General features: G+C 43.6%; 1 protein-coding gene across 1 annotated transcript in view; it reads left to right on the forward strand.

Annotated features, from left to right (window-relative positions):
* The first annotated feature begins 532 nt into the window (after positions 1-532).
* Positions 533-13,643, forward strand: part of RNF180 (ring finger protein 180) — a 99,095-nt gene continuing 85,984 nt past the window's right edge. Inside the window, 2 exon segments of the mRNA XM_075589897.1 lie at positions 533-599; positions 602-1,326. Of these exon segments, the coding sequence (XP_075446012.1) occupies positions 548-599; positions 602-1,326 (777 nt within the window). The 5' untranslated portion in view covers positions 533-547.

Below are 13,643 nucleotides of genomic sequence, written 5' to 3' on the forward strand. Positions count from 1 at the left end.
ATCCCTTTCTCATTTATGCATATGTAAGTACTGAATATGTATTCTATATTATGCTTAAGGTATATGTGAAATGAGGTACCGTATATCCGTACTTAAAAATTGCAGTGTCACAAAAATCATAAAGAATTTTTGTTTTCAAAACAAGACTACAAGCAAGTTCTTTATCCAACAGGTCAAGAGCTTTTTACACTGACACTTTCTGTAATTGTTTTTCTAGGGACTTCTGGAGTGTATAGCATTGTAACTGGAAAGTACATTATTTGCTGACAAGTCTGTATTTTATAAAAAGCAACCCAGAAACGGGAATCCTTTTGTAGCCAAACAAATTGTCAATGTAGTGGTTTTGTTTCTCTTTTTTACTTTTAGGTCTACTGGACTAGACTATTGGAAAATCGAACTTTCTTTACTGTGGGGCACATTTCGAGGTCTTTAACTTTGCTGGAAACTCAAAATGCTCCAACGGTCAGTTAGCGGTTGTACATCTGTGTAAAAGGAGGATTGATTGACAGACCACACATTTGTTCAGAATACAACACCATTAATAAAGATGCTGCCAGCCTCCGAAGTTCAACCGGTTTTTGACAAGGAAATTCAAAATGAACTGACAGACTGGTTGGGAAAAGGCGTCAAAAGTATTTGACCATGGACAAAGAAACGAATGCAATTGGAAGATTAGCTGAGGCACTGTGCCTGGAAGTGCGATCATCCAACACACACTTTGAGCTGTGTAGAACAAAACTGTCTCTCACAGCTTTGAATCCAAAGAAATATATTTATGCTTCAAAGAACATGAGTGCTACATGTAGTAGAAATGCCTTTCATAGAAAATCAAATAGTTTGGATTTTAACATCAAAGAGCTTTTGGAAATGCAGTCTACTCTCTATGAAAACAAGAATGAGACTTTTTACGGCAGACAAACTGGAACGCAGCTTTTTACCTCCAGCAGTAGTTGTTCAAATGAGTCTTTCAGAAAATATATCTCCACAGATCATCACCCATCCGAACCACTAGTAAGATTTGCTGTGCCTGAGCAAAATACATCAACAGCTATCATGCCATATTCCGACAGTGCTTTACAACAGGTACATTCAAGACATCCACAAAGCAGCACAGTTCAGGTGTCAGCTGCAATAAACAACACTGCAACGGCACCAACAGCAAGAGAATCTGTAATGCAGCACCAATTGGTTCTTTCTCATGTTATGCAATCGGCATTTCCACGCTCAGCTACAGGCAGCCAAAGGTTAAAGAGAGAAATAAATAAATTAAAAAGTATGAGGAGAAAACAAAGGAGGAGGGGAAAGTGGCTGCAGGAACAGAAGCAGGTAAATCTATGGTAATCAATAAAAATAGATATATAATATGCGGTATTGTTTGATTGTAGATTTATGTGTATTGCGGCACATAATTTACATCCATTGTATCGCACCTGCACATGCTCTAAGTTGCCAATTATGTATTTGTGGCTTTAAAGCGATTCAATGTGCAGTACAGTAAGTGGGATATTTGTATCGATTTATTTAACTTTCACTTCTGAAATGCATATTTTAATATCCTGCTAAGCAACCTAAGGAAAAAATCGTAAGCTACAGCGTACTTTAACTGTATTGTACATGAAAATGATTTATTTATATTTATTAGCATGTCATAAAACATTTAGCACACTATTTAGAGAATTATTTCTGGAATTATGAAAAAAAATTTTTATAAATACTGTTTAATTTTATTTGTACACGCATATTTCTGATAACTTAGTCATTAAAAAAGGTTGATTTATTTTTTAGTCTATTTGCTCATTACTATTACTTGATTTGATATGGGAATTTTCTAAATTAAAATAAGAGAAATATATCTTTTGCATTTATAAGATATAATATGTCATTTGGAAAACATCCATAGGCCTGCATATACTGTAAACATAACTATGATAATGCGAAGCTAAAGTATATGCATATGAAACTTTACGTATAGTATAAACCTTAATGCTATAGATGCATATATAAATTCAGCTAATGTGGAATGATTAAATATGTGTCTTACAGTGTGATATTTTAAGGATAACTTCAATGTTAAGTCAGGTAGAGAATGTGACCTAGATTCACTAAAGCTTGATAAATGAAAAAAAATATGCTATCAGTGTTTAATGACAATTTATTTATCAACCCTTCACTAAAGCCATATCACCAGCAGTAAAGCCGTGATTATGGCTTTTTACTGCAGTCTAATATTTTTAACATTAATTCAAATGGGCATTTTTTAATTATTTATTCATATGCCATTCACTAAGTCCTGATAGAGCTACCACCAAAACATATCTCCAAATGTTATCACCTACCCCAGGCTTGTGGTAAATCTATCTTGACTATAGTAAATTTAAACTAAATTTCCAGCACTCACTGACTATAGAATAATAGATCAAACAAAGTAAATGACAAAAAAGTAAATAATTTAATATCAGCACAAGACCATATAACTAAACCTGGAGTGATGTGCACTAGTGGGTAAACAATAGACCCTACAACATAGGTGGTAAGGGACAGGGAACACAGGGATAGGGAGTGTAATGAACAATAGACAAAGACAGTGGGGGAATAACAAAACTAATGGGGGGAGGGTAATCAGTGGGGGCAACATTTTGGGGAATTACTCCTTCCTCAGGCCCGTTCCCTTGGGTCTGTAAGGACCACAAGGTACTTCCCCGGACCCTTATCTCCCCAACCACCAGAGCAGCACCCAGCAATCACTATACAAGAACTATCTTGACTATGTACTGTATATAATGACAGCTTCTGTACTGTACATACATAGTCAAGATGGTCAAACCAACTTAAAAGAGGTGGAGACCCCTCTATGTGGACTACTATTTCAGTAAAGGGGTTAATGGTCTTAATGGATTAACTAAGGTTACTGCCCACTATAATGTGATGTAAGATGATTATGCAGAAGGGCTTGCCACTCCCTTGTATGTTTTTGACCCGTTATGTCACTATTGGGCGTATAAAGGGTATATATAGCTACACCCTATGTTCTAGAAGCAGGTTCTTCAGAGTTCTGACTTAGGTCCTCACTGTGAGTCCTGTAAAAAGATTGATGTGTGTAACACGTGTTCCCCCCCCCCACCACCTCACTTAGGGACCAGTGTATGGGGGTGTCAGCCCCCATCACTACACAATTACCTCCCTCCAGCCCAGGAACCGACACCTTAGGAAGAGGTGAAAGGTACTTTATTACAGGCATTCTTCATCAGCTCTTTTAGCAGCATATCACACTCCACTTGTCCCAGGCTTTCTAGACGGTGCATTCTGTTCTCTATTGCTTGGCTCCAGGTGGTCATTAGGCTAGCCAGCCAAATATGAGCAAGCTTACTCCGCCATGGGTAAGACTCACAGCTCCCACCTCAATCATCCTCCTTCAACCTAGACAGGGCTCAGAGAGGGACAATCTCACCCTCCTTATTCCAGGAGGAGCAGGGGGCAAGCACACATCCTCTCTCTTCAAGGTGGAGAGGAAGACTCCTTTAACTTTAGGCTACTCCCCTAGAAACTTCTGGAAGGGGCGCCCGACTGTACCCACCTCCAAGGGGCTGTACACAGGCCTTGAGTCACCACAGACCTTCCTTCACTTTCTGGGGAAGCAGAAGGGGGGGTCAATGGCCCATAGATTAACCTGCTAATGCCTGGATCTTAACAGGGCTTACATAGCAGATACACTATGTGGCGAGAAACAGTTACAGCTGGACATACCCTGTTACATGGATATAGCCAAATGCATTAAGATATGTCCTGTTAATTGTTTTCAGTTAGGAATGTGCCCATTAAGTAAGCATGAACAAAACGTAACCTATTAGGTGCTCCCACAGTGAATAATTTACACATGAAATGCGGTGATGATATATATAATATATATACAAAGTGATACAAAAATATGACAAAAATATATGGAAAAACAAATATATTTATATATATATATATATATATATATATATATATATATATATATATATATATATAGCTTATGCTACTACATATTTTAAGATGGCAGCTTTACTTACATGATGCAGAGCATCAGACTCTCCCTTCGGGAACACAGTCTTGCTGCTACACAGCTTATCTATTTACTATGGGGCATCAGTATGGGTGTGCTTTGCCTGGTCCCACAGTCATTCTTTGTATTAGCAGAGAGCAGACATTGATTTGATCCATTTATTATTTTTATGTTTGCCAGTTTGCACATGCGCATTAGCTCCCTTACTGTTCCCAATAAATTCTCCTTGGGGCCATAAACATGAGTAACAGCACTCGTTTTGGGACATAGATTGGCTCTACACAGTTCAGATATGTGCTAGGGTCTCCCACAACACATTTTTTGTGCCAGCTGAGCCCAAGCACATCAGCTGGCGATCGCGCACAGTTCCGCATTATTTATTTATTTATACCGGCGGTTCGCGCATGCGCAATGGCGATTCTATAGGTCTCTAAGATCCAATCTTTCCCTGCTACAGCATTAAGCTCACACATGCGCAGTAACCATTCACATTGCCTAGATGCGCCCTCCACTGGCCCGTTATCATGTGACAGGAGTCTCAGTACTCTGACACTTCAACTCCTCATACACACATGCGCAGTTAACACTGCCGACGTGGCAAGAGTGTTACAGCGTTTTCACTGTCATCTGACAGTCTGGTGCTTCTGTGCAGCTCCTGTATACAGCATGTAAGCAATTATTACTTTACATCATGTGTTGCACCTGTTTGCTTTGGGGGTTTAGGGTATATATATGTGTTATGACTCACTCTGTTTGTTCATCACCTTGAGAAAGGTCCCGTGTGGAGGACCGAAACGTTGGTTTATATGTCACATTAAATACCAATTTTTTTGACTATCTTCTGGAGTGCTGCCTCTGATATCCACTTACACGGTATCGTATAGCCTATATATATATATATATATATATATATATATATATATATATATATATAACAATGAAAAGAAAAAGAAAAGTGTCCCAACTCAGCACTTAAGTATACTCAGAACAAATATCAAAGAACATTATGATTTATTTAACAGCACAAATAATCAAACATAAAATACAAAAAATATTAAAACAAACCCTGACATCCTCCTGTGATAGAATATGTATCAGACAGGGGAAATCCCCTATGAAGATACTGATGGACCCCTAATTCCCAAGGCAAGGGGAAAAAGCCTATAAGCACAAAATATATGTAGAACAAGGTGTTAACAATAACCCCTTGAACCTACAAGGCCGGCCTCACCCCTAGTAAATATAAAACCACACAGCAAGCATAGATAACACATGCACCAGATTGCCTAATACAATCTATTACATATATTATATACATACACCGTAAATGCAGTTGGCATAATCAAGGCAAACCAGGCACGGTACCAAAAAGAGACTGTTAGTATGGGATCAACAATGGTTAACAGTTCACATCAGTTACCATAGTCCATGAGACCATCCATGCCATACTGTGATAGTAAAATGTCCAAAGGGTAAAGATCTTCCAATTGAGGGGTCCATCCGCATTATAATCAGTGTGCTGTTTAAATCCTTGGTAGCATGCATTATTTTAAGCCCCTGATGAAGTGCGGTTAAAACATGTGTTGGGGCGTTTGTTTTTCCCAGACTCCCCTGCGTATGGACCCCTCAGTTGGAAGATCTTTACCCTTTGGACATTTTACTATCACAGTGTGGCATGGATGGTCTCATGGACTATGGTAACTGATGTGAACTGTTAACCATTGTTGATCCCATACTAACAGTCTCTTTTTGGTTCCGTGCCTGGTTTGCCTTGATTATACCAACTGCATTTACGGTGTTTGTATATAATTGTATTGTATTGTATGTCTTTATTTATATAGCGCCATTAATGTACATAGCGCTTCACAGTAGTAATACATGTGGTAATCGAATAAATAACAGATAATATAAATAACAGATCATGGGAATAAGTGCTTTAGACATAAACATAACATTAAGGAAGAGGAGTCCCTGCCCCGAGGAGCTTACAATCTAATTGGTAGGTAGGGAGAACGTACAGAGACAGTAGGAGGAGTTCTGGTAAGTGCGTCTGCAGGGGGCCAAGCTTTATGTATCATGTGTTCAGAATGTTCACAGTGCTATTCGTATGCTTCTTTAAGCAAGTGTGTCTTAAGGTGGGTCTTAAAGGTGGATAGAGAGGGTGCTAGTCGGGTACTGAGGGGAAGGGCATTCCAGAGGTGTGGGGCAGTCAGTGAAAAAGGTTTAAGGCGGGAGAGGGCTTTAGATACAAAGGGGGTAGAAAGAAGACATCCTTGAGCAGAACGCAAGAGTTGGGATGGTGCATAGCGAGAAATTAGGGCTGAGATGTAAGGAGGGGCAGAAGAGTGTAAAGCTTTAAAAGTGAGGAGAAGAATGGAGTGTGAGATGCGGGATTTGATTGGAAGCCAGGAGAGGGATTTCAGGAGGGGAGATGCTGAGACAGACCTAGGAAAGAGTAGAGTGATTCTGGCAGCAGCATTTAGGATAGATTGTAGGGGAGACAGGTGAGAGGCAGGAAGGCCGGACAGCAGGAGGTTACAGTAATCAAGACGGGAGAGAATGAGGGCCTGAGTCAGAGTTTTAGCAGTCGAGCAACAGAGGAAAGGGTGTATCTTTGTTATATTGCGGAGGAAAAAGCGACAAGTTTTAGAAATGTTTTGAATGTGAAGGGCGAATATGAGAGAGGAGTCGAGTGTGACCCCTAGGCAGCGTGCTTGGGCTACTGGGTGAATGATCGTAGTTCCAACAGTAATGTGGAAGGAGGTAGTAGGGCCAGGTTTGGGAGGAAGTATGAGGAGCTCTGTTTTAGCCATATTGAGTTTAAGGCGACAGAGGGCCATCCAGGATGATATAGCAGAGAGACATTCAGAAACTTTGGTCTGTAAAGCAGGTGTAAGGTCGGGTGTTGAAAAGTATATTTGTGTGTCGTCAGCATAGAGGTGATATTTAAACCCAAAAGATGTTATTAGGTCACCTAGAGAGAGTGTGTACAGAGAAAAGAGAAGAGGTCCCAGGACAGAGCCCTGGGGTACCCCCACAGAGAGATCAATAGAGGAGGAGGTGTTAGCAGAAGAGACACTGAAAGTTCGATGGGAGAGGTAGGATGAGATCCAGGATAGAGCTTTGTTCCGAATACAAAGAGTATGGAGAATGTGAAGGAGAAGAGGGTGATCCACAGTATCAAATGCTGCAGAGAGGTCGAGTAATATGAGCAGAGTGTAATGACCTCTGTCTTTGGCAGCATGGAGGTCGTCAGTTATTTTAGTGAGGGCTGTTTCCGTGGAGTGCGCAGTGCAGAAGCCAGATTGTAGAGGGTCTAGGAGAGAATAGGTGATGAGAAAATGGAGCAAGCGAGAGAATACAAGATGTTCAAGGAGTTTAGAGGCAAAAGGCAGGAGGGAGACAGGTCGATAGTTAGAAAGACAGGTAGGGTCAAGCTTGCTGATTGTGAGTAATGGTATGACTGTTGCATGTTTGAAGGAGGATGGAAAGGTTCCAGAGCAGAGGGAGGAGTTAAAAATGTGCATGAGCTTAGGGATTATAGTAGGAGCAAGTGGTTTTAGGAGATGGGAGGGAATGGGGTCAAGAGGGCAAGTGGTAGAGGGAGAAGAGGTGATCAACAGCGATACATCCTCCTCTGAGACAGTGGAAAAAGAGTCAAGGAAGGCAGGAAGAGAGTTAGGAAGAGGTGTAGGATGGGAAGAAGAAACAGAGGGGATGTTCTAACGTATGGATTCCACCTTTTCCTTAAAATAGTCAGCAAAGTCCTGAGCGGAGATGGAGGAAGGAGAGGCAGCTGAGGGTGGTTTGAGTAGAGTATCAAAGACAGAGAACAGTCGGCGTGGGTTAGACTTGTGCATGTTGATTAGTGCAGAAAAGTAGGCTTGTTTAGCTTGCGAGAGGGCAGAGTTGAAACAGGATAGCATAAATTTGTAGTGAAGGAAGTCTGCGAGAGTGTGAGACTTCCTCCAGAGGCGTTCAGAGGAACGAGTGGAGGAACGCAGCATGCGTGTGTGGGAATTTAGCCAGGGTCTAGGGTTAGAAGGGCGAGTGCGGCAGAGAGAAAGTGGGGCATGTAGATCAAGAGAGGAGGACAAGACAGAGTTGTAGTTCCTGACCAGGTTGTCGGGTCTGTAGCAGAGCTGAGAGAGGAGAGGGAGGAGTGTAAAGTGGACTCAAAGTCAGGTAAGTGAATAGAGCGCAGGTTTCTGCAGAACCGGGGTATAGATGGAGGTGGAGAAGGGGAGAAGCGAGATAGAGAGAATGAGATGAGATGATGGTCAGAAAGAGGAAAAGGGGAAATGGAGAAATTGGAGAGAGAGAAGTTCTTAGTGAAAACAAGGTCTAAGTAGTGGCCATCCTTATGGGTGCTGGCTGCAGTCCACTGTTGAAGGCCAAAAGAAGAGGTTAGAGAAAGAAAGCGGGAAGCCCAAGGGAGAGAGGGGTCATCAATGTGGCAATTAAAGTCCCCAAGGAGAAGAACAGGGGAGTCTGAGGAGAGGAAGAAAGAGAGCCAGGATTCAAAGTGAGAGAGAAAGGCAGAAGGGGGAAGAGTAGAGGTAGGTGGGTGATAGATGACCGCCACATGAACAGGGAGAGGAGAGAAAATCTGAACAGTGTGAGCCTCAAAGGAGGGAAAAGCAAGAGAGGGAGGAATAGGAAGGGGTCGTTAACGACAGAGAGAGGAGAGCAGGAGCCGCACACCTGAGGTTGGAGGGGTTTACACCAGAAGGAGTAGAGGTTGCAGTTGGCAGGCGAGGACGAGCGCATGTAGGAATAAGACAGGGACCAGGATTGGGAGAGATATCCCCAGAAGCAAGGATGAGAAGCATGGATAGAAAAAGGGTGTGGGAGGATGATTTGTAGGGGTGTTTTTTAGTGCAGGGGATATAGCTGTGTCAGAGGACGCAGGTAAGAAAGGAGTTCATGTGAAAAGAGAAGTGGTGAAGGAAGGAGAGATGGAGATATATGAATAGAGTTAGAGACATACTGAGGCTGGTAAAAAGAAGTGCATAATTTGAGAAGAAGTGAAGTCACAGCAATTATAAATGGTAAAGGCAGTATCATAGCAGTAATGATGCAGTCTGGTATTGATGATATCATCCTTTCCAGCGTAGTTCAAATGCAGGAATCAGGGCCAGATGGGGTGTCCACTTCTTCCTCACTTCTTTTGAACTTCCTTTTAAACTTCAGTTTAAAATATATGTATTTGACATCAGCATGTATTAGGCAATTGTGTGCATGTGTTATCTATGCTTGCTGTGTGGTTTTATATTTACTAGGGGTGAGGCCGGCCTTGTAGGTTCAAGGGGTTATTGTTAACCCCTTGTTCTACATATATTTTGTGCTTATAGGCTTTTTCCCCTTGCCTTGGGAATTAGGGGTCCATCAGTATCTTCATAGGGGATTTCCCCTGTCTGATACATATTCAATCACAGGAGGATGTCAGGGTTTGTGTTAATATTTTTTGTATTTTATGTTTGATTATTTGTGCTGTTAAATAAATCATAATTTTCTTTGATATTTGTTCTGAGTATACTTGAGTGCTGAGTTGGGACGCTTTTCTTTTTCTATTCATTGTTATATTACTTCTAGTCCCTAGCACCGTTAGTGGTTATTATATTACTAATTTAAGTACTCATTATTTGCTTAGTCTGTTGCAGGCAGTTTGTCTTGTTGTAATATATATATATATATATTACAACAAGACAAACTGTCTGCAACAGACTAAGCAAATAATGAGTACTTATATAATGAGTATATATATATATATATATATGTAGCCCTTTTTCTGATGCTCCAGGAGATCTGTGGCTCCAGGAGATCTGAGCCTCTGCTAGCTGGGAGCCTGGGGTAACCTTTATTAGCGCAGCGCCTCCACTTACCCAGGATCCCCGTGATGTGAGATTCCCCTGGGCAAGAAACATATACATACACATGTGTGATGCAACCAACTTTACTGTAATCGCAACAGTACCTTAGCACTTCATCATATTACTTCACACCCAGCATATATGGTAACACATAACCTATAACGCAATATAACCTTAACTCAGCTAAATAATAATGTCCTTATACGTGAGTGGCTCGGCCACGCTCTCAACGAGTATTGTCCTGTATAGTAGTGGCTCAGCCACGCTCTTATCGAGTATGTCCTTACACTAATAGAAAGGAGTGCTCCGTGTATTAGGCCTTTGGTCACTCACTAGTGTTCTCAAAGAGTTACGCCTAAGGCGGGATCAGCGCCTGTTGACCGGTGTTGGTGCACTTAACGTAAATACCTTCCGGTCACGGCGGTGACCGGTAATACTTCGAAAAGGATCAGCCGAATCCTTGCTTGTCTTTGATGTCCGCAGTGTAGCTGTCTGTCCCAAGCAGCTCACCAGCAAACCTGCTCCGCATGCTTGTCCCTAACTGTCTACACAGTAAGGTGACTGATTGCTCACTATGGGCATCCCTGCAGCACAGCAACCTACTGTGGCTAAGGGGCTTCTCCTAAGGGCCTGCGGGGTAAAGCTAGCCTATGCAGGCGGGTCACTGACCCCCTGCACGCATACACCCTCCTCCTTTACCTTCCAGATCCCCTCTGACTAGCGTGGTCTCTCCCCCACGCTTCCCTTTCATGCCCCTGTCATCCTAGCCTTCTGATTGGTTCTTCACATCAGGTGACTCCCCAGGAGCTCATGGGAATTGTAGTTTCTCCACGGAGCCTCTCTGCCTTATCTGCACAGTCACACAGCCTGTCTCACTCTGTTCTGACACACTGCAACACTGTGGCAGACACTCCACATGCCTCTCACTGAACAGCGTCAAACACCAACTGAACACACACTGAACACACGTATGAAGTTCCTACCACATCCTTTCATTCTCCCCCTTGCAGAATCCAACATCCTGGCTTGGGCTACACCTACATAACTATATACAAAATGTTATATAATAAAAATGCAGTTCAATTATATAACTTAGCACATTCGCATTGACTTTATACGATATTGCACAATTCTGTGAGCATCACAATCACAGATTGGATTTTGCTCCGAGACAACTGCTGAGCCTCATAATAGGGTGCAGCAATTCCCATTTGGCAGTTCCAACTCTGCCAAATTTGATAAGTCGGCAAAGTCTCTTTGTGGCACAAAGCACGGGCTCTGTGGGTCTATCGGCTGGCTCACTGGAGTCAGCGTCTCTGTCGTTGGACCAAGGGGCTCTTTACCCGTAGCTCCTTCGGGAGATGCCCCCACGGCCAGAAGGCCCCTTTGAGAGGTTCTCTCCATAGGATTCTCAGAGGTGGCATTTATTACAGTCTCTGGGCCAACCTCTGTATTTTCATCTTCTCCATCTATTGAAACAGTGGGCACTTTCAATTCGTTGTCCACTACTTGAGGTATGGGGAGCAGATGATTCCTATGCTATACCTTTACCCGGCCTTCTGAATCCTTGATGCGGTACACCGGGAGGCCAGGCATCTGTGATTCTACCTATTACACCCCATTTCTCCACCGATCAGCCAATTTGTGCTTTCCAGGAATGCCTAAATTACAAAGAAGAACAGCATCCCCCTGGCGAATCTCTTTATGCCTCACCTTGTGGTCATAACGTCTTTTGTTGCTTGCATTTAATTGCGCCGCCGTCTTTTCCGCCAATTTATAGGCCTGCTGTAGACTGTCTTATAGTCTTTGTACATATCGGAAATGCGTCCTGTTGGATACCCCATCGGTAGATATCCGCAGTCGCACATCCACGGGCAGTCTAGCTTCCCTTCCAAACATCAAGAAGTATGGGGTATACCCGGTAGACTCATGGCGAGTACAGTTATATGCTTGCACCAGTGTCTCCACATGCTTGCTCCACTCCTTCTTCTGAGAGCCTGTTAGTGTTCCCAGCATGTCAAGTAGCGTGCGGTTGAACCGTTCAGGCATAGCATCTCCTTCTGGGTGGTACGGGGTCATTCGTGACTTAGCTATATTTAGCAACTTCAGCAGTTCTCTAATGAGAGTGCTCTCGAAATCTCGGCCTTGATCCGAATGTAGCCGGTTCGGTAATCCATAATGAATGAAGTATTTTTCCCACAATACTCTAGCCACAGTCACCGCTCGTTGATCTTTGGTGGGGAATGCTTGGGCGTATCTTGTGTAGTGGTCCGTAATCACTAGTACATTACCAATGCCCCGGGAGTCTGACTCGATGCATAAGAAGTCCATGCACACCAAATCCATGGGGCCGGAGCTTTTCAAATGTGCCATGGGGGCAGCCCGAGTGGGGAGAGTCTTCCTCTGTATGCTTCGGGTACACTGTCGGCAATGCAATTCCACGGATTCTCTCATCTTCGGCCAGTAGAATCGGTCCCGAAGTAACCCGAATGTTTTGTCGACACCTAGATGGCCATGATCATCGTGTAGGGCCCTGAGGACCATATTCCGCAGAATCTTGGGCAGGAATAGCTGTCGCCGGTCGGGATGATTATGGTAGGGTATGACCCGATACAGGAGGCAATTGTCCAGTTCGAATTTCCCGAACTCGTTCAACAAGAGTTTCACCAATTCTCTGGGGGCTTGCTTAAGAATGGAGGGGTTTCCTTGCTGCAGGGCTTGGCGAGCTAATTCTACCACTGGGTCTTGAATTTGATGCTGCACTAGCTCATTCCAGGAGATGATTTTGTCTTCCGTAAGGTTCATTCCCTCCAAGCCTCGGTAGGCCCGAGGGACAGCACGGGATTGACACCCTAATGAGTCGGCTACTCTTAGCTCCGAGAATGCGACCTGATCGTCGACTACTGTGGCTATGGAGCATAGAGCACGTATACCAGGCCCCGGAATTTCTTCCCACACCTCCTCATCCAGGACAGGCTGGAGCCCCGGTCTTCGTGACAAAGCATCGGCCCCTACGTTGGTGGGCCCTGGTTTATACTTGAGGTTGAAACGGTATTTGGCCAGCGCCGCCAACCACCGATGACCTATCGCATCTAATTTGGCGGATGTGTTAATGTACGTCATTGGATTATTGTCTGTCTGGACTTCAAACTGTACCCCATACAAGTAATCGTGTAACTTGTCCACTACTGCCCATTTGAGGGCTAGGAACTCCAGCCTGTGGACAGGATAGTTCTGTTCACTTGGGGTCAAGCTTCGACTTGCATACGCCACGGGGCGGAGCCCTGGGTCATGTTTTTGGTGCAACACTGCTCCCAGTCCGCTAAAACTGGCATCCACGTGTAGCACATATTCGCGGTCAGGATCGGCATAGGCCAGCACTGGGGCCTGCGTTAGACTGGCTTTCAGTTTCAAGAACGCTTGCTCACAAGCAGGGGTCCATTTCTCGCCAAAGGCGTTTGTGCCGTGATGTTTTTCCTGCCTGTAGCCTCAGGATATATCTTTAAAAGGTTATTCAGGAGCTTAGCTTTGCTTGAGTAGCCCTCCACGAAGCGCCGGTAGTAGCCACAGAATCCCAAGAAGGATCGGAGTTCTTGGATGTTACTGGGCCTGGGCCAATTCACTACGGCCTCTATCTTCCCTGGGTCGGTGGATATCCCTTCAGCTGATACAATGTGGCCCACGTAAGTCACGGATGTGCGGCAAAATTTACATTTATCCAACGA

Source organism: Ascaphus truei, chromosome 1 (genome assembly GCF_040206685.1).
Source record: "Ascaphus truei isolate aAscTru1 chromosome 1, aAscTru1.hap1, whole genome shotgun sequence".
NCBI lineage: Eukaryota > Metazoa > Chordata > Amphibia > Anura > Ascaphidae > Ascaphus > Ascaphus truei.